We start from the raw sequence: 18,661 nt of genomic DNA, 5'->3' as shown, positions 1-18,661 counted from the left end.
CCTTCCCAGTTGGGTCCTGAATTGATATTGGAACCGATTCTTACCATTACGTTATAAACAAACTATTGTGACAATGACGTAACAGTCCTAAATTTTTGAGCTACAATAGTTACTACATAGATTTAAAAATACTTAGACGCATAAGCGTCATCTGAATCTAATGTTTGACATTTCATAGAAGGTTTTGATGCGTCATACAAAGAGTTTGCTGAAAAAATTACTTCATCTGAGGAATTATAAAAAGGGACATCCTGGACGAAACAAAGGATTCACATAGACCATGATTCTACTCAAGCTATCAGTTTCAACTTGGTATATAGTTTTAGTACATAGATTAGCAATACAATGCAAGTTACGTCTTGTTGTAAGTGGGTTTATAATAGGAAGTAATCAGTTATGCAGTATTTCGATGATAGATTAATAGAATTATAGAAACACATTTTGTGGCTTGTAGTTGAAGTTAATAAAGAACCAAGGTGCAAGTCACGACCAGAAAATAATATCAATCATTCTTACTCTGACTAATTCTAACAAATAAAACGAAATTTTAACGCAAATTCTGCTTTTGTGATCATAAATAATCTTTGCAATTGGTCTTGTAAGCAAGAAAAATGAAGGGAAATTGAGAATTTTTTTTGTTAAGCTGATAAAATTATCATTTTTTATCCGTTAATATTTTTTAACATTGAAATATCCGACACTTTACTACACGTATGATACCGCTTATGTCTATTAGGTCCTTATATATTACTATATTTTTATGCCTTCCCTGCGAAGTAAACGTATTACTACGAATTGTCATCCTTCTCAAAGTATAAATCATAATAAAGGTGATTATATAAATATAGATTCACCGATCATATCAGAAACAGCAAAGAAGTTGCAATGTAAGATTATTTTGTTTCCTATTAGTAGCTAATTACTTGAATTCTATTATAGGTTTTAAGTTTTTTGTGATTTAAAAGTGGAATATATTTCGCAATATTTCACTTCTGTTATTCTGGGCTGGTTTAATTTTTTACGTGGCTAGTAAAAAATAAATGGACCAACCCTGTTTTACTAGTGACTAATTTTAACGACCGTCGAGTCCTGTTATATGGTATCCTTAGAATACATTGGAATCAATTGAAAATAAAATTCAAAAATATTTAGATGTTGAGGTTTAGTGAGATAACATATTTGTAATATTAGGAGAAAAGATACAGAAACACGAGATATGCAGGTCTCAGGTCCATTGAAATTTTTAACATAAATATATATTTCCATCCTCATTTCTGTCAATTAATATAATTAATTTACTCATTTATGGATTATGTATTATTTAAGGAATAATAATTGCAACATTTCAAATATTTCAAGTTACTTTAAAAATTCAATAATTATTTATAAAAAATATTCTTCATATTAACATAAATATCTTTTAAAATATAGACTTATTAAAATCACTCCTCTTTTTTTAAGTTTTTTTAAATATTGTTTTAGGGATTGTGGGGACTTTGATTTGACGTTCTAATTAAAGAAATATTTACCATTATTTGAAAAAAATGTACCTAATTTGTTGATGAGGTTATACATGAAAATTACGTATAAAATACTTCTGAAATATTTTGCAAATTTTCAAATTCTTAAAAATCTAATGACAAAAAGTATTCTCTCTCAATATAGTAAACATATATTTCAAAAACGGAAAAACTTTTCTTGTAAGTCTTCTCTAGTCAAAGGAATACAGTCCAATTTCAAGTATCAATTCATTTTTGTGAGATGTCATATTCCCAGTCGAGTATTAGCCATTTCTTATGTCCAGTCACAAGTCATCAAATGAACGACTGTTTTACAATTCAACCTTTACTCTATATCAGTATTAAAAAAATATGTTTTTCTCAAAAAGTTTAAATTAAAGTTTCATATGTAAAGATTTGATGATTTCTAAAGGATATTTATGAAAGGATTGATAATTTTTATTAAATTGATAAAATTATTTCTCTTTAAACTCCATTCTTGTGGGCGTAGAGAGCATGCAGAATTCAGCGAGTTAGCCAATGTATTAGTGGTATAGCATAGTTAGTAGCCATCTACTTTTTATTGAATTTCACCATAAGTTTGTCTTTAAATGTGAAGAAGATCTCACCTAATAAAACTACTTTGTTAAAATGAGTTATATGCATCAGTGTGAAGTTCAAACTCTTCTGAACATTGATGTATAAATACAAGTAATATTTACATTTTTTTACATCTAGGTTACGTTAAGGATTAAACAATTAAATTTTAAAAATCATGTAACAAAATATGGACATTTAATTAATCAACACTAATTTTAACACCAGCAACAATATTTTTAAGATAATATTCGTGTTGAGTCAGGTTTAGGGCTAAAGTTATACTAAGTTGTCGAAAAAGAGATATTTGTAGTGTATGAAACACAAATACACAATTTTACGCATATTTTGTTGTCAGTTATTGATGCTTCCGCTTCTTTTCTCCTTGTAATTAATCTGCAAAATCATTGGTTGAATGAGAACTAGCTCTTGTTAAGCTGTGAACAATTCCCAACAATTATTGAATGATGATTCCATGGCTAGAAAGAATTGGCTTAATACCAACTGATTTTGGGTCTATTTCCCCGTTTCTTTTCGGAGAAAAGATAAACTAAAACTAACAATTATAGACGTGAAGATATATTTTTATATAAACTGGCAAGAAAAAGTTTGGAAAAAAAACTTTTTCGTTTTTTATCAATATTTATGATTTAATCATTATTTTTTTCTTTAAGCAATGAAAATTATTTTGAAAAAAAATAGATGCATAAAATTCCTCACTGGCATATATGAGAGATTGGTAGTTAATTCTTTCAGAATGGTTAGCATTCTATCCTGAAGACGCAACCCATTCCTTCTGAACAGAGATTAATTGGAAGGAAGTTTCTTTTTCAACAAGACAACGACCAAAAACATATATCCAAGCCCTGCAAAAACTTCTTGGAATAGAAAGAAGCCTCTCACATCTTATTTATTATGCAATAGCCAGCTCAATCCCCTGATTTGAAACCAATATTTCCGTAATATTAAACAGATTACGAAAATAGTAAAAAAATAACTTTGTGCATCATTTAGAAGTTTTGTAAAAATTTACGTCTTGACCCTGTTTCAAAACTAATACAAAAATGAACTTTGAGAGTTTTTATTATTAAAACAAGAATGGGTACTCGGTTGAGCGCAAAACCTCCACTTATGGTCATTTTTTGGAGTGGCATTGACCTTGGACGTTGACCTTGACCTCTCAAAATGTAATAGCCTCAGATTTTGTCTCAAAAAATTTCCACCATCATTTAGAGACTCTATGAAACTATACAAACAATGAATTAAATATTGTTGACACATGTCGAAATAAGCATTTAGATTTTTGGGCCGGTTTATAATGTCTAACTGGCGACACCTAGGGACCAATAGCGGAAAGTCTCATTTCATAGGTGAATACATAGAAAGGTTGGGTGATTATACAGTTGAAACAGGTGGAGTTCAATGCTTCCAACAACTTACTGCTCTAAATACAGTTTTGTACCTTAAATTTGACCAAATATTAGTTATTACTCATCAAAATGTAAACTATAAGAATATATTCAATTCTATTGATTTGATTTCTAAATAAAAAATATATTTTCTGTATGTGGTATAATAAATTAAATATCACAAGGAATTTATCGATATATACAATTTCTCGGTATTAACCTTAATAACATATCAAATGATTTAGACTTTTTTAAGATTACAAAACTACAAAAGTGGATGTTTCAACGTTGATCCTTCGAACCATATCAATCTTATCGCGTTATGCTCTTAAAAAACCTATTATTCACTCCAGTTATAAGCATTATTTTAATTTGAAAAAAAAAACGATTAATTATTGGCAGCCAATGCTTGAATTCAACGATAATTGAAGGGGATTCTCCGCAGCAGTTTTGAAATAGTAGGTGCCACGAGTGTTGAGTGTGTCAACATATTCACCAACTTCAACAAATTTATCAAATTGTTCATTACAACAAGTCCCAGAGTAAAAATCATCTGCATTTCTGCAAGGGACTGCATAGAAGCGATGCTTAGGCTTAGGAATAGATAAACCGAAAATTTTCCATGACTGAAACATAAAATACATTGAATATAATTATTTAACAGGGCTTGAAAAAACTAAAAGTATATATATTATCCGTAAGGTGGTGTGGCAGTCTGTAGCTTGTTGTTTAAAAATGGTGCATGCTCAGAAGAATTCTGACAGCGCCTTCTATATGAGACACATACGTAAATGTTATTTTTTATTAAATTATATTATTATTCAGGGAATTGTATTATTTTGCCGGAAGACGCCGCGCCGCCACTCTCTCACACTTTGTCTACAAATAAAATATTAGTAAACAACGCTCATGCCCCATTTGTTCAAAATAAGTTTATATATTTCATGCCAAGTCAAAAATATACAAGTTTATTTGACCTCATCAATATTAGCAATATTTTTCTTATCACTATTAGAAAGTGGTATATTAATGCTTTCATAAACAGTGACAGGATCGGTCTAGGGTATTGCTGTTGGAGTAGGTCCTTTTGCAAATAGGAACTATAAATAGGGTAGAAATGGTGCGGCATTTTACTCTTTTAAAGAAGGTTATTTAAGAAAAATGAGAAATTCATTTTCGAAAAAAAAGTCATTTGAAATGTCTTCTTTAAAAAAAAACACTCTGAATTTTATTTTCGAAAAAAAGTTTGTTCAAATGTTTTCTTTTTTAAAAATGCCTCTGCAATTTATTATCTTAAAAAATAAGGAGTGAAGTAAAATTCCTGGCCATCCGTATCCAAATTGGAATTTGTACACTATGCAATTCGTTTGGCATAGTGCCCTGTAATAGCTAAGGGCGGCTCTGGATCGATTATATGGAAATCTTACAACGAAATGGGAGCAAGAGAGATCCAGTGACTCCTTGTTGATACATAGAGGTTGTGGTGCTTGTCCTCCATTAACAAAAAAATCTACATGACCCATGATATCATCATTGCCAACCCATTTTCCGGCAGAATGAATTATATCGACAAAAACAGCATCGCTTGGATCCAACCGATCCTTATGTGGTGACTATAAATAGAGTAAAAATAATCATTAATTAAAAGATTAGATAATTAGTTAAAACAGCAACTTGTAAATACACACTGAATGAAATAGAGGTCCACTTGGATCTAACCCAGTTATCCTTCCAATTTTTCCTTGAGTATAGTATCCCACATAACCGGCAGCATGAGCTCCTAAACTAGCTCCAAGTAAATGAATATCCTTGTATGACACTCCTTGAGATACTAAAAATTTTACAAATTTAGAAATGTATTTACCTACAGAGCTTTAAAAAAAAGAATATCATTAATATCATATTCTAAGCAACTACACATAGACATTTTCTCCACCTTTAATTATACAATCATTTTTTAAATGTATCTAGGAGTAAGTATATTATAAATGGCCAAATTGAAATTAATTAGATGGTAAATATTTATATAGTTTTCGTGGGTTTGCAGGAGGCCCATCCACTGACTCTCAAGATTTCCCCTACATTAAATTTGAAACTCTGCTTATTTTCCAAAATTAAATTGGAACAGATAATATTTACAAATATCCTCTCCCCTCCAGGACCGTGACTACAAGGGGGTATTTTGCACACACACACAACTAAAATCGTGTCAAATTTGTCAAAAAGGAGACTTTTTTGTCATAAAATGTGAGTTTGCTGTCAAGCATACTGTGTTTTTTTTTGTTTTTTTTGCTTCAAAATATGAAATTAATACACATTTGTTTTTATATATATTTTTATTTGTCTCTTCTTTGAAAAAAATCTGTCAAAAAGCCCAACATTGAGCTTAGTAGTCATTGATCCAATATCAAGATTCAAATTGAAAAAGTGTTTAGGATTTGTTTATTCCAGATTTGGGTTAAAGGATCCCATAATATTTTACAATCAAGTCCTTCTTTATTATAAAATTTGATCAAAATATGCTCGGGTAGCGTATGTTATCATGAAGTTACTCATAGTGATGGGATTAATTATATATCTTTGAAAGAAATGGGCTCAACATTAGAGCTAAATTAATATATAAATCAGACAATTAGACCTTTAAAGATTTCAACAAAAAGTAAACTGATATCGTTTCACGGAAAAATGGTTTCTTTTTGAATTATCTTTATAAGCATATTTTTTCCTTGTAATATCAAGAAAATAATTCGAAAACGGGATCTAAAAATATTTTGAAATTAAAAAGTTATCAATGTCCTGTGTCCACAACATCAGCATGTAGAACCACTATGTACCTATAACCTATTCTAGGGTTACCATATTTTAAAGGCCTAAAAAGAAGACACTATGTTAATAAAATATATATTTTGTTATTCATGGTTTTTTTATAAAATATTATTGGAGTTCGTTAGCTTTATTTCTAAATTGTATATTATTATAAGTCGATCTTCAAATCGACTACCATTAAAACTCAACATTCCATGAATCTATAACAGAGTACTCGGATGCTCCAGACAGGATTTAAAAAGAGTACATGTTCAATGTGGAAAGTTGGTCAGCCTGATATATGCTTATATCTTGTATGGACCAATATAAAAGTATAAAAGATTTACGAAGTAGTTTGCAAAATTTACTACCAAAAATATAATTCTCTTAATATCTCTAATATACATATTTGAGATGTGTGTAAAATATCTACAACTGCAGTTCTGCAGATTTAATCTTAATCAACATTTAAGATTTGAAAATTTGCATTCGAATAATTCTGGAGACGCAAATACGAGTATTTAATAGATCCAGATACGGTTTTAAGGGAACATTTCCCCCAGGGCTTGCTCTGACTGAGAACTTATCACTGAATAAAATTTAAATATATATACTAAGAAGATTTTTTTCCATATAAAACTTGAAAAAGGATTGACCTTCTTTCATGAAAAAAGTCATAAAAAAAATAGGAAGAAATGTTATTTTCTAAAAAAACATGATTCAATCAATAATATCAAAAATAGGCTTGAAATGGCCGTTTCTAAAAAAAAATCAATTTTTAAAAAAGGAAAAGGGCCACCATATCTTTTTCTCCCCCTTGGCCCGCTCATTCTAAAACCGAACATTGATCTATTAATCATATAAAAATTTCATACCTTGAATTTATTTTCTTGCAAGTCTTATTAAGTCTCAAAGCCTTTAATATTTTGGCAAGTCAAGCTTTAATTTATTTTAGTACTATTCATGCAACTCAACTCTTCAGACCAACCTTTTGGTTGACTTGTTCAATTATCAATGGGTTTTGTTTTTGTTTTTTTGAAGGGATTAATAAAATCCAGATTAATTATTATCTGTTAGAATTTAAATGACTTAACATGCAAATATTTTGTGGAGAAAATATCTAATATTAATTCGTAAAAGAACAATTACTCTGCATTTTTTGCTGCTGTTGTGTACCATGGGGATAATGCAAGAAGTTCCCAATCAATGGAGAACACATTGTAGGGTTTTACACTTAAATATTTGTCTCTAAATGACTTAGTCCATATTGTTCTCGCATTATCTGAAAATCCATGGAAGAAAATTTTGATTGGATAGTTTGGGTTAAATCTTGATTCTGATAACTGTATGTTATTCCATTCCGAAAAAATGAATTCATGAATAGTCGTATTCTTGGTCCAGAGTATTATTTTTACATCTATGAATTAAAAAGGATTGATTTAGAAACAGTGTAATTACAACATAATAAATGTATAAGCTACATATATACAAGGCCACTTAAATGCAAGGGATAACAAGGGCTGAAGTCTTGGGGTCTACCGGTTTAGGGGCCTACTGAATAGATGAAAATTTGTATTTTTTACTATGTATCAGGTTATAAGAACCTACAAATCTAATCAGCCCAGGAACTATAATTAGGCTAGGGCTATTGTACCTACATATTCATGTAAGCAATTGAATAGTACTTTTAAAAATGTGTATTTTTGATCTAATAATTGATTTTATTAAGAAAAATACAATACTCAAACAATGTTAATGAAATTGCCAACAAAAAATCTACTTTGGCTCAGCTATCACACAAATGACAATAATATATTAGAATAGAACATTTTTACTGACGTCATAAATTGTATCATTTTTTCTTGGGAGCTCAAAATTGATATTTTTAATACATAAACTGAACAAATATTAGTTATTATTTGATAAAAATCCATCAAATGGATTTAAATATAAAAAAAGACTTAATGCGTTATTAAATACTACTTTATACCAATGATAAATAGTGATATTTGAATTAAATCAAAGTATTATGTACTGACAATCCCTTAAAATTGCTAGATTTGTAAAAAAATATCTTTTTAGATCAATTAGGGACGACAAAAGTAAGTTAATTAGATAAAAATATCTCATTCTTTCCAATATAATAGTTGATTTTTATCTAAAACACATTAAAAAAAAATTAAAGACCATAAGGTTTAAGTCCTTTTATTTGTTGATCCTATTTTGATATCTAAAAGTTCACTATTTTCCTCCTTATTAATGAAAAAAGGGTATTCATTCTTATAAAACTTGATTGTTTAGGCCCCTAAAATTGTGAAAGCGCTTAATACAATCATTGAACCTCTCAAATATAAATGTTAATTAACAAAACTCACCTTCGATATTTCGAGAAATTTTGAACTCAAACTCCCGAAGAACGCTTATTGATTGTTTGATAAAGAGGAGTATAGGTTTTATGAAGGTGGATAGAAAAGGTATGTTTGAATTGAAGCACCAAAATAAATAAAACAGGAAGCACAATATGACGAAAGCACCTATAACACTCAGTTTTCTCCGTCTTGTAATACGTAGTAAATACATCGTTACTGTTCTTCATATGCAACACTCCATGAGTCCATTTCTGTCAGATCTTCTGAAATATGTATGATTCATGAACATTTTTGATTTAGTAAATTAGAAACTGCATTACATGATCAGTCTTTTTGTTTCTCACCTTTAGACTATAGCGTACGTAACCGAAATCTGAACAAGCATAAAAGATTTCAAATGGAGAGTTACAAGTTTGAAATTTCTACCGATGTTTTGGGAAAATTTGGGAGTAAATTTTTTAATAATTATGAAAAAATGATTGCATGGTTTAAATTAAAACGAGTTATAATTTGTTTTAACTTAAATCATGGAACAAACAAAAGGAAACAACATCTTGATTTTCCTCTGTGCGGGAACAAAGCCAAGGAACATTGCTAACCAGTTGGGGTGCTCCTGTACAAATGCTAATGCAATTAGGGGCAGATTTGAGGCATCAGGGCTAACTTGAAGGTTTGGTTTGGGTCTAATTTATGCCATTTTTGGCCTGCATTCATGTGGCTCCCATCATGACCAGATCTATTATCCATTTGATTACAACATATAAAGTGTTGTGAAGAGGGAAGCTTATAAAACGTCTCACAGGAATGTGGCTTCCATCCTTGTACCTTGTTTTGGCAACTAAGGGGAATCATAATAAATAATTTTTAGCTTCATTATATGATGATTTATTAACTAAAATTCCATGTTTCTATCTCTTATTGTTCTTGAGATACAGGGTGTCCACGATAAATTGGAACTACTTTAAACTTCATCCAGATCCATAATGTGGATATTCGGGGTTAAATCATACTAATATAAAAGGTTTCGTGAACAATACACTATAACTTCCACCACAATTGTTTTGAAAACAAACAATATTCATCATGGAACAAGCAAGGAGAGACGCCATCCTCGAATTGGCTCGTGCAGGACACAAGCCCTCTGCTATCTACAAGCTTCTTAACTACCCTAAAACCAGGGTGTACCGGGTCTTCAATGCCTGGGAGGTTGAGGGGAAGGTCTGCTGCAAGGCCCACAACATGACAAGTGACCGAATTCGCACTCCCCGTCTCCTTGAAGGCCTCCGGAAGTCCATCAAGGCTTCGCCGGGGACTTCCTTGTCCAGGTTGGCCAAGAACCATGGAGTGAGCAAGCAGCTGGTCTCCGAGGCTGTGAATGAGGACCTCGGGTACAGGTCATACCGAATGGCCAAAAAACACATCCTCACGGCATCCATGAAGGCCACCAGGCTCACCAACGGTAAGCGTCTCCTCAATGACCTGAAGAGCCATGGAGCAAGAATCATCTTCTTCTCCGACGAAAAGAACTGGACTGTCGACAGAAGCTACAACGTCCAGAATGACAGGTGGCTTGCCAAGGAGAGAGAAGAGGTCCCTGTGGTCTTCACCACAAAGTTCCCGGGCTCCATTACGAGGGAGTGAAATGCTGTCGATTCCGCGGAAGTCATCAGGGCATGCAAATCCTTTAGGGGCAGGATGGAGAAGATGGTGGCTGCTGAGGGAGGACATGTTGAATAAATTTATTTTTTTAATATCATGTCTAACTTTTTCATATTAACAAATACAGTCCAATTCCATTTTTATCAAGCAGGTTGAATTTTAAGATAGTTCCAATTTATCGTGGACACCCTGTATACTAACAAATGTTGTAGTACTAACATTTGATCCGATTTCGGTTAAACACACTGTACTTTGGCACTTTTTAGGGATGAACAAATAGGCCAAAGAATAAAGGGCTTTTTAAAGGAAAAATGGGTTAAACTTTGATCTTTTATATGTATATGCAACACTTTACCTAAGACAGAGTACACATGAGATATTATTATTGTAAAACATTGAATGTAAATGATGATTTGATGGATTTCCTCACCTTCATGTTGAATTGGAACTAAATAGATAGCAATATAGGTATGCACTCAACCTTATCTTAGTTTCAAATGATAAGAAGTAAACATATTAATTATATTTGTAGACTGATAAGAGAGTTACTACACTTTGATTGTAGGAATAAATGTAGATATTATAAAATATAAATAATATCCTGTGTTGTATTTCAAACTTTAATTAATTTCTTTTGATGAGAGACTGCATAAAGTAATCACAAATATCCTTACGTTTCATCAAGTGTCAATAATTTTGCTAAGAAACATGGACTCAGATTTTTAATGTCATTTATTATTAAAGATGGTAAATTAGTGAAAAACAAACAATTTCTTAATAATTAAGTTAAGGAAAGAAAATATTTACACTCGAGCCCGCTCAAATAAAACCGACCTTGAGCCTAGAAGGGGATGAGGGATTATTGCTCTTCCCATTTTTGTGAAATCAAACAAGATTCAGACAATCGCATTCTCTTCACAGGCATGTGATTTCAGGGGGATATAGAGGGGAAGGTTAAACTAAAAAGTTGAACTGTCAAATTATTGTCTTAATCATGGTTTTATAACGGAAGCCCAGGCTCCCCGGTGATTAGTAGTACATATTTTATTATTTACATAGATTGGTGTAAAGCCACGGAGGAGGACTACAAACTTCTTATCTCTGAACAGAACAAGCTGAAACGGTTGGAAAGAGCAATTAAGATTTTAAAAACTTTCTCAAGGCCAATATTAATTCGGGCAAATTTTAGCTCTTTCTGAGGAAAAATTTTTCACGGTTAATGCCACTGTGAATAAGCAGAGTAGCTGCTACATCACAACCAAACATCCAGACAATGTCTCAGCTTCAGTAAGACATGTCTTCAGAACAAAAAATCAAGTGGCCTGCACAGGCGAAGTCTACCCTCCCATTGTTGTGCAGAGGAAGGAAAGGCTCAATTCAAATTCTTACATCTAACTTCTGGATAAATATTTGCTCCCTTACGCCAGAAAAATGTTCGTGGACAACTTTTTCTTTTTTCTTCACTCAAGACGGAGCTCCGTGTCATCAAGCCGCTCCGACCCAAGCGGCCTGAGAGACAACCTTCCGCACTTATGGGACCTCAATATTTGGCTGCCCTCCTCTCCAGATGCAAAACCTTTGGACTAATATTTCTTGGGGAGTGTATGTGTGCTATTCCTCACAGGAGTGTCTAGTCTCTAGAGGCTTCCATCAAGAAGGATTGGACCAAGCTTGAGTATGACTACATAGTCAAGGTCTGCTGCAGGGATTTAAGGCTCGTATTGAGGTCATTATTAGAGCTGAGGGCTCATATATTGAATAAAAGTTGTGCCATGCACTATTTTCGGAGGACTTTGTTAAATAAATGACTTACAAAACCTCTCGTTTACATTTTACTCTTGGAAAATTGAAAAAAATAAAATGTGCACCACTAAATGAGATCAACTCATATATGCATATATATATATAATTCAAAATTAATCTATAAGAAAACCAAAAAAATATGCTTTTATAAAGTTAAAAAAATCATGAAATAAAATTATCCATGACATTTTGTAAAAAAAAATGTCAAATTTAAAACAAAAGTAAATTAAGAATTCTTCTTTATAAACAAAGGATCAATTTTAAGCAAAACTGAACGTCCTTTGAAAAAATACCTTTTTTAAGAAATAGATATAAATATTACTAGTATCCATGACATCAATTTCTCTCGTATCCATGGCTTCTAAGTCTAAATATTATGTTTCACAAATAGAAGTATTTATGTTTTCATTAAATAACTATGAACTCGTCACAATGAAAAATAGTCATGAATTAAGAAAGTATAATACACATTAACGTGTGCTGTATTAAATTTTGAATCCATTGAATTTTAAACTTCGACAATATATTATTTATTAATTAACAATAGAATCTTAACCAAATTCCAATACTATAAATAGATGTGAGTCTAAGCCATCTTAATCATTAATGTATCCACTCTTAGCGGTAATGATGGGTTACATGGTGCGGCAGAAGGCCTGGCACCCGCTGCAGATATAGTCCTCTCTAATGGCGTCCCAGTGCTGGATGACAGTGACTTTAAGAGCCTCGTTGTTAAGATGTTGGAGATTGCAGGACTTCCCCTCGACATGCACCCAAAAGCAGTAGTCGAGGGGGTTCGCATCAGAGCTGTAGGGGTCAAAAGTGTTACAAAAAGAGTTCAAAAGAGTATTGCAACGAGGAGATGTGTTTCTTTCATAGCTGATGTCAAAAGTGGCCTCCCCACCCTCACAAGACTCTTTCCACCCACTTTTTAGATAACTCTCTGGACAGTCTGGTGTGAAACTCCGAGATATCTTGCATGGGTCCTCATGGACTTGAGGGGATTGGCCTTGGCTCTTTTTTATTTAACTCTTCCCTATCCAGTTTGGCCTTTTGGTGTTCTTCATCTCCAACGTTTCGAACTTGTTGACGGCGTAGACGATGTTCCTGGAGACGCCCAACTTCTTGGAGTTCGTTAATGGAAATTCCTCGATCATGTGCAAGTGTCCTTTTCTCGACTTTTACGTAAGCTTGAGACATCATGTTTTTTTGTAATTAATTGTGTAAGTGCCTCTTCATTTCAAGGTCTGTGATAGTGACTTCGGTTCTCGTTAATCATTGTCCTATACATAAATACCGCTACGGAATCAGTGTATACTTCTTTGTTACAACTGAGTCTCTTTTGTCATTGGTAAACAAGTGCAATATAATTCTAGACTCGTAAAGATAATGTGCTTCTCTTTTCTCGATATTTTGGTCTACAATGCATATTCTATTCTGATATTAAATATAAATAGTTATGTAGAACTGGAGAGTTCCACAATAAGAAATAATTCCCGAATGAATTACCCAGTCAGGAATAAAGATTTTCATTTCTCATTCACAGCTCCTTCGTTGAAACTCTTGAATGCTGTTCCTTTCAAAGTCGACTTTTTTCCGTTTCTTATTCTGAGAAAAATATATAATGCAGAAATCCCTTGGAAAAAAGTTGAAGTCAATCTAAGACTCACGATGAATATGCACCCTTTTTCTCGATACTTTAGTCTGCAATACATATTATATTTTGCTACTATCTGTATAACTAGATTTTGTGAATTGTTGAGTCCTAAGTGATTATGTGATACAAAATTATAAGTGACATCTTAACTTCTGTAGTCTTGCAATTTCGAAACTTAGTTAGTCTTAATCATCTTTTAAAAAAAAAAAAAAAACTTAATTGCTTATCACCATATTGGAATATTACCCCCATGAAGATTTAGGATCTCCACACTAATAAAAATTATTAATCAATGTTTACCATAACAGTTCTTATATTTAACTATTATTTATTTTAAAAATACTCATTAATGACATTAATACAGATAATATTATAATCATTAATACAGACATTCAAAATTAAAAGCTAGCTATTTATATTTCATACTGCTTTTCTTTGATTTATACCTACATATATATATTTATTTACTGTAGAATTTGTAATGTGTTTGATTTGATTTAATATATATGCATAATTCGTAATAATAAAAAGATATCATTTAAAAATATGGGTCAGGTAAATCAATTTTAACAAAAAAACAATAAATATCATAGTCAGAACCTCGACGGTGACACTTTGGGAATTTAATCTCACAGGGAAATTTGGGGAAACCTTGTGGACACTTGAGGCAGTGTGAAGATACATTTCCACAGTTCTTATTGCTCTGATTGTTATGTCCACTATGCAGTTTGACATGAGGGCCTATTAAAGGTTCCATTAAAGATCCACCGATTGAGTGAAGCACTGTTCAAGGGATATCACCATAAGAGTCGAGATCCCTTGAATAGAGTATCAGAAGACGAGTGAATAGATATTCATAGGAACAGTAAGGATGGATGAATGCAGATCAAACTCCTCACTTCCCTCCTTCTGCTTTAAGTCCCCCTTCTCATGGTATGAGGGCAAATATGTTACATAAATTCATCAAGCAAGCTAATATAACGATGAGTTCGAACTAGTTGCTTTATTTAAATAATCTGCTGTCTCCATATAGTCCGAAAACTTGTTTTTTGTAATGCGAAACATTTTCTAATAATTGTAAATCTGATCATTGTTTTTCTTCCTTTATTCCCAAAATATAGCATTATTTTTTTTATGTCATGAAGAATTTTGTATCTTTTAAAAATGATAGATTGCTAAATAAAGTTGAAAAGAGTACTAACAATACTCCAGCTAAAACAAAAATAGCGAAACTCCAATCGATGATTATCCTTCAAATATATATCGGTATAGTTATTTTGATCAAATAAAAAAAATATTCATTGATTCTCACACAATTAGTTTTATTATACACTGAAAAAATATATTTCATCTATGTAATAATAAAATCAACTTTGTAAGGACGAGTAAGATAATTTGAAATGGAAAGGAAAAAATATATGAAATAAGAAAAATCTAAAATACAGGTTGCGTGATTATTTATTGAGTCTGATTATTCAGTAGTTGAGAAATCCATGATCTATGTAGCAAAAACGAAGTGTATAGATTTTTTGGTCGCACTCGGTACATCATTCTAGAGATTAAATATTTATTTAACTATATTGAAGATAGTTCCTACATAATGTTTATAATCATACAAAAATCAAGTAAACTGAAGGATAATTTTTGAAATCTAATATTTTTTCAATTTCTTTATATTATAGCTAAAACTAAAGAATAAACCTTATATTATAACTTAAAAAGATTTTTTGTCAAAAAAAAAAGAAGTCACTTTTGATTTAATTTTTCAGTTTCACTTTTAATTTTCTTATGGATATTTAGTAAATAAGCAATAAAAAAGGTTTCGTAAAAAGTTCCGAAATTAAATATGAATAAGTCAACTTCATCACTTAATCTATAATAAATACTAATAAAATACATTTGATGCGAAGTATATTTAAATTGGAGGTAGTCTTTTTACCTTTAAAATATAAATTACTTACAAAAGATTAGTCAAATAATAATTTAATATTTAATTTCGGAACAATTTTTCCTCCAACCTTACATTGCTTAGTTATTAAATATTCTATAAGAAAATTAAAAATTAAACTGAAAAAGTCAATAAAAATCTAACTTTTTTATGACAGCAAATCAACATGATTCTTTGGGTAACTCAATTTAGATCGGTAAAAAAATCCTTATTTCATCTGAAACATTATAATTCAATGTATTGAATGAGCTAAAAGAATAAAAAGTTCTACCTATATTTGTTCTTTGAGTTTCAAGAGTTTTAATTTGGGTGGATTTTTCTGTTCATATTTTTAAAGCATATATTGCCCCTAAAATCATAAAATAAATTATATAAATTTGAAAAAACTTATAAAGTTTAATAATGTATATAAAAAATAATTATTGAAACGGAAAAGATATGAACTGTAAACTTAAATACACTTATATGACGCCACCCTATCCTACTTTAATAAGGAATTTGGGACTGCAATTACACATTAACTGTAGATGAGATAGCTGAGAGGACAAAACTAGTAAATTCCATTAGGAATTAATAAAAGTAATTAAATAATAGACTTTAGTTTACAAAAGAGCATTTGATTCTAGAAGATCTACTTAAAATGTTGCTGGAATTTTAATCAATATTACGGCTGAACTAGACATGTTAGAACTAAAGAGACTTTAAGGCAAGGAGGCGTCATCTAAATCAGTCAAGAATGTGGTGTTTTTTTTCTTTAATTCTGATTCGTCTAAAATTTGGTATATGCACTATTTTCATATCTTGCGCAGTTTTTGTTATCACGCCATTTGACTAAAATTCATCTAATGTAAGTCAACGTTTCGGACAGAGCTTTGTATTTATCTTTACAACAAACCAGAAATATATGTTATTAATTAGAAACATAGTTCATAGTATTTTAATCATAACTATGCACTAAAAAACTATAAAATTTATTCTAAAGCAAAAATACATTACCCTTTTCATCTATGAAGGGATATTCTATATTTTTTCTTATCGAGGTTACGCGAATCCTTAACATAATTCATATTCATAGATTTCGTTTAATTTTTTATTTCAACCATTTTGTCTCCTCTTTCCTTTTAACTATCTTTATTAAGAAACCTTAAATCTTTAGTTAGAACCAAATACATTTTTTGTAAATTAAATTATAATTATTAACACTCCACATAAATTCCTTTGGCGTCAAAACATTATTTCTTTTGCAAACAAAACTATTTAAATATGGTTACTTTTTTAACCTTTAAATTGCATTATTTTTTATTTTTTTTAGGATTGGACGATTGCTCATCAAATATAAGGACAACTTTAAAATCAGCATAGAAAAAAAGTTCTTAAGTGGATTACTGATTTGTTTCATACTGATAAGTTGGCTCAACACTATAAAAAGGGTATAAATGGTCAATCAATAAAAGGAAGTAAGGATCTTAGTATAGACTAACCTTGGTTTAAGACTAGGGGCTCCTATCTGTAGGGGCCCCAGATAAAATTATATTTTCCTTTAATTTAAAATATAATAAGGACAATAATAATAGACCTGCATAACAAAATTTAGGCCCATCCATTGAGAATGAGAGTCTATTCAGTAGTTCGAGCAATATATATGAGCTAACCAGGAATAAATTGACTTATGAGCATGGAGTAACACTAAATTTTTAATTTTAAACTACTTACAATTAATTATAATTATAACTATGTATTTTCCTGTCAAGGCCTAATTAATATAAAGTTGCACATTAAAAGAAATAAATCATTTTTTTATTTATTTATGTAATTTCTTTATACATAAATATACGAAATTGTGATAAAGATAATATAAGAATCGGAACAGGCTGAAATTTTGATATTGGTACATTTCTAGTAAAAAAACCAATATTTCAAATCGAAAATTCTCAAAAACCAGATTTGATACAAAAAAAAACTAATTACAGAATGGTGATCAGCTTGTCCATTATTTAAAGAATGAATATGGAATTTAAGATTTTTTTTGTTGCCTTGTATTATCTATGTGTCGCCCTAGATTCGCAATTGACCATGAAAATAGATAGAAATGCTACTTTATACTACTTAATTCGTAACATTACTACAAAAAGGTTTATCAACGTTCATTCAGCAATAAATTCTCCAATCTCCAAAATAAACATACAGTAATACCTTCAAATATGAGTCCCCAAATCGAGATTATTGAGATATTACTATTAGGTGGATTTAAAGATTAAAATTTGCATTGATATATCAGTTTTTGATGAGATACGAGCTGGTTGAAAGTGAGCAACGGGCACAAGAAGAGCTTCAAGTTTAATATAATATATATAGTAATTTCTGAAGGGATAAATTGCTTTGACTTAAGAACTCAGTACAGCAAGGAATTGGAACTCGTATGTCACGGTAATACTGGATAGAAATGATTTTGATAAAGTACAATGAGGTTCAGTAGATATATAAAAAGCAAAAATATCTTAACGATAGTAATCAACTAATTGTTCCAAAAAAGCCTTGGATTTTCAAGATAAAAAAAGACATACAAATTGTGAAAAAAAATGTAATTATGCCTTTAGTAGTGGTTCATAGACAAATTATGCCTTCTAAAAAATCAAGACTTATCATTTTCGTTTACATTGATATAGGACATTTCAGTAGGACTTGACAAGATAAAGAGTGAGGTTGTTTTTACCTTTTCCATATAATTGCAAGTATATCCTTAGACACAGTTGAATTTGGAACAACACTTTGTCATACTGTGAATTAGCTAGAACTTGAAATAAAATTCTTTGATAAGAGTATATTCATTCATAAATAGATGTACAAAGGAAGAACTAAAAGTGTATGTATTTGTATTATATCAAAAAGGAGTAACGTGCGGTGAACCTTCAGAA

General features: G+C 30.9%; 1 protein-coding gene across 7 annotated transcripts; it reads right to left on the bottom strand.

The window, feature by feature from the left end:
* Positions 1-3,690: 3,690 nt before the first annotated feature.
* LOC121124491 (lipase member H) lies at positions 3,691-18,595 on the bottom strand. 7 transcript variants are annotated; one of them, XM_071891138.1, is made up of 6 exons: positions 18,460-18,595; positions 8,686-8,942; positions 7,460-7,727; positions 5,194-5,377; positions 4,933-5,118; positions 3,691-4,131 (listed from the first exon to the last, which is right to left on the bottom strand). In XM_071891138.1, the coding sequence occupies exons 2-6, from the start codon at positions 8,888-8,890 to the stop codon at positions 3,898-3,900; spliced, it is 1,077 nt and encodes a 358-aa protein (XP_071747239.1). In that variant the 5' UTR covers positions 8,891-8,942; positions 18,460-18,595; the 3' UTR covers positions 3,691-3,897. The 7 variants fall into 7 exon arrangements, with proteins under 7 accessions (XP_071747239.1, XP_040575581.1, XP_040575585.1 ...); XM_040719647.2 differs by lacking the exon at positions 18,460-18,595 and adding an exon at positions 10,694-10,803; XM_040719651.2 differs by lacking the exon at positions 18,460-18,595 and adding an exon at positions 10,769-10,788.
* Between the last annotated feature and the right edge of the window lie 66 nt (positions 18,596-18,661).

The sequence above is a fragment of the Lepeophtheirus salmonis genome, chromosome 9 (assembly GCF_016086655.4).
Source record: "Lepeophtheirus salmonis chromosome 9, UVic_Lsal_1.4, whole genome shotgun sequence".
In the NCBI taxonomy this organism is placed as follows: domain Eukaryota; kingdom Metazoa; phylum Arthropoda; class Copepoda; order Siphonostomatoida; family Caligidae; genus Lepeophtheirus; species Lepeophtheirus salmonis.
Note: the sequence above shows the minus strand (reverse complement) of the source record. Positions and strands in the feature narration are given on the sequence as shown.

Bases quoted from the DNA above. Each gene is read 5' to 3' on its own strand.
- LOC121124491 (XM_071891138.1), bottom strand. From the start codon at position 8,890: ATGTATTTACTACGTATTACAAGACGGAGAAAACTGAGTGTTATAGGT. The intron at 5,378-7,459 runs GTAATTGTTCTT...TTTTTTTTAAAG, and splicing joins ACAGCAGCAAAAAATGCAGA to CTCTGTAGGTAAATACATTT. The intron at 4,132-4,932 runs GTAAGATTTCCA...TTTATGTTTCAG, and splicing joins TCTCTTGCTCCCATTTCGTT to TCATGGAAAATTTTCGGTTT.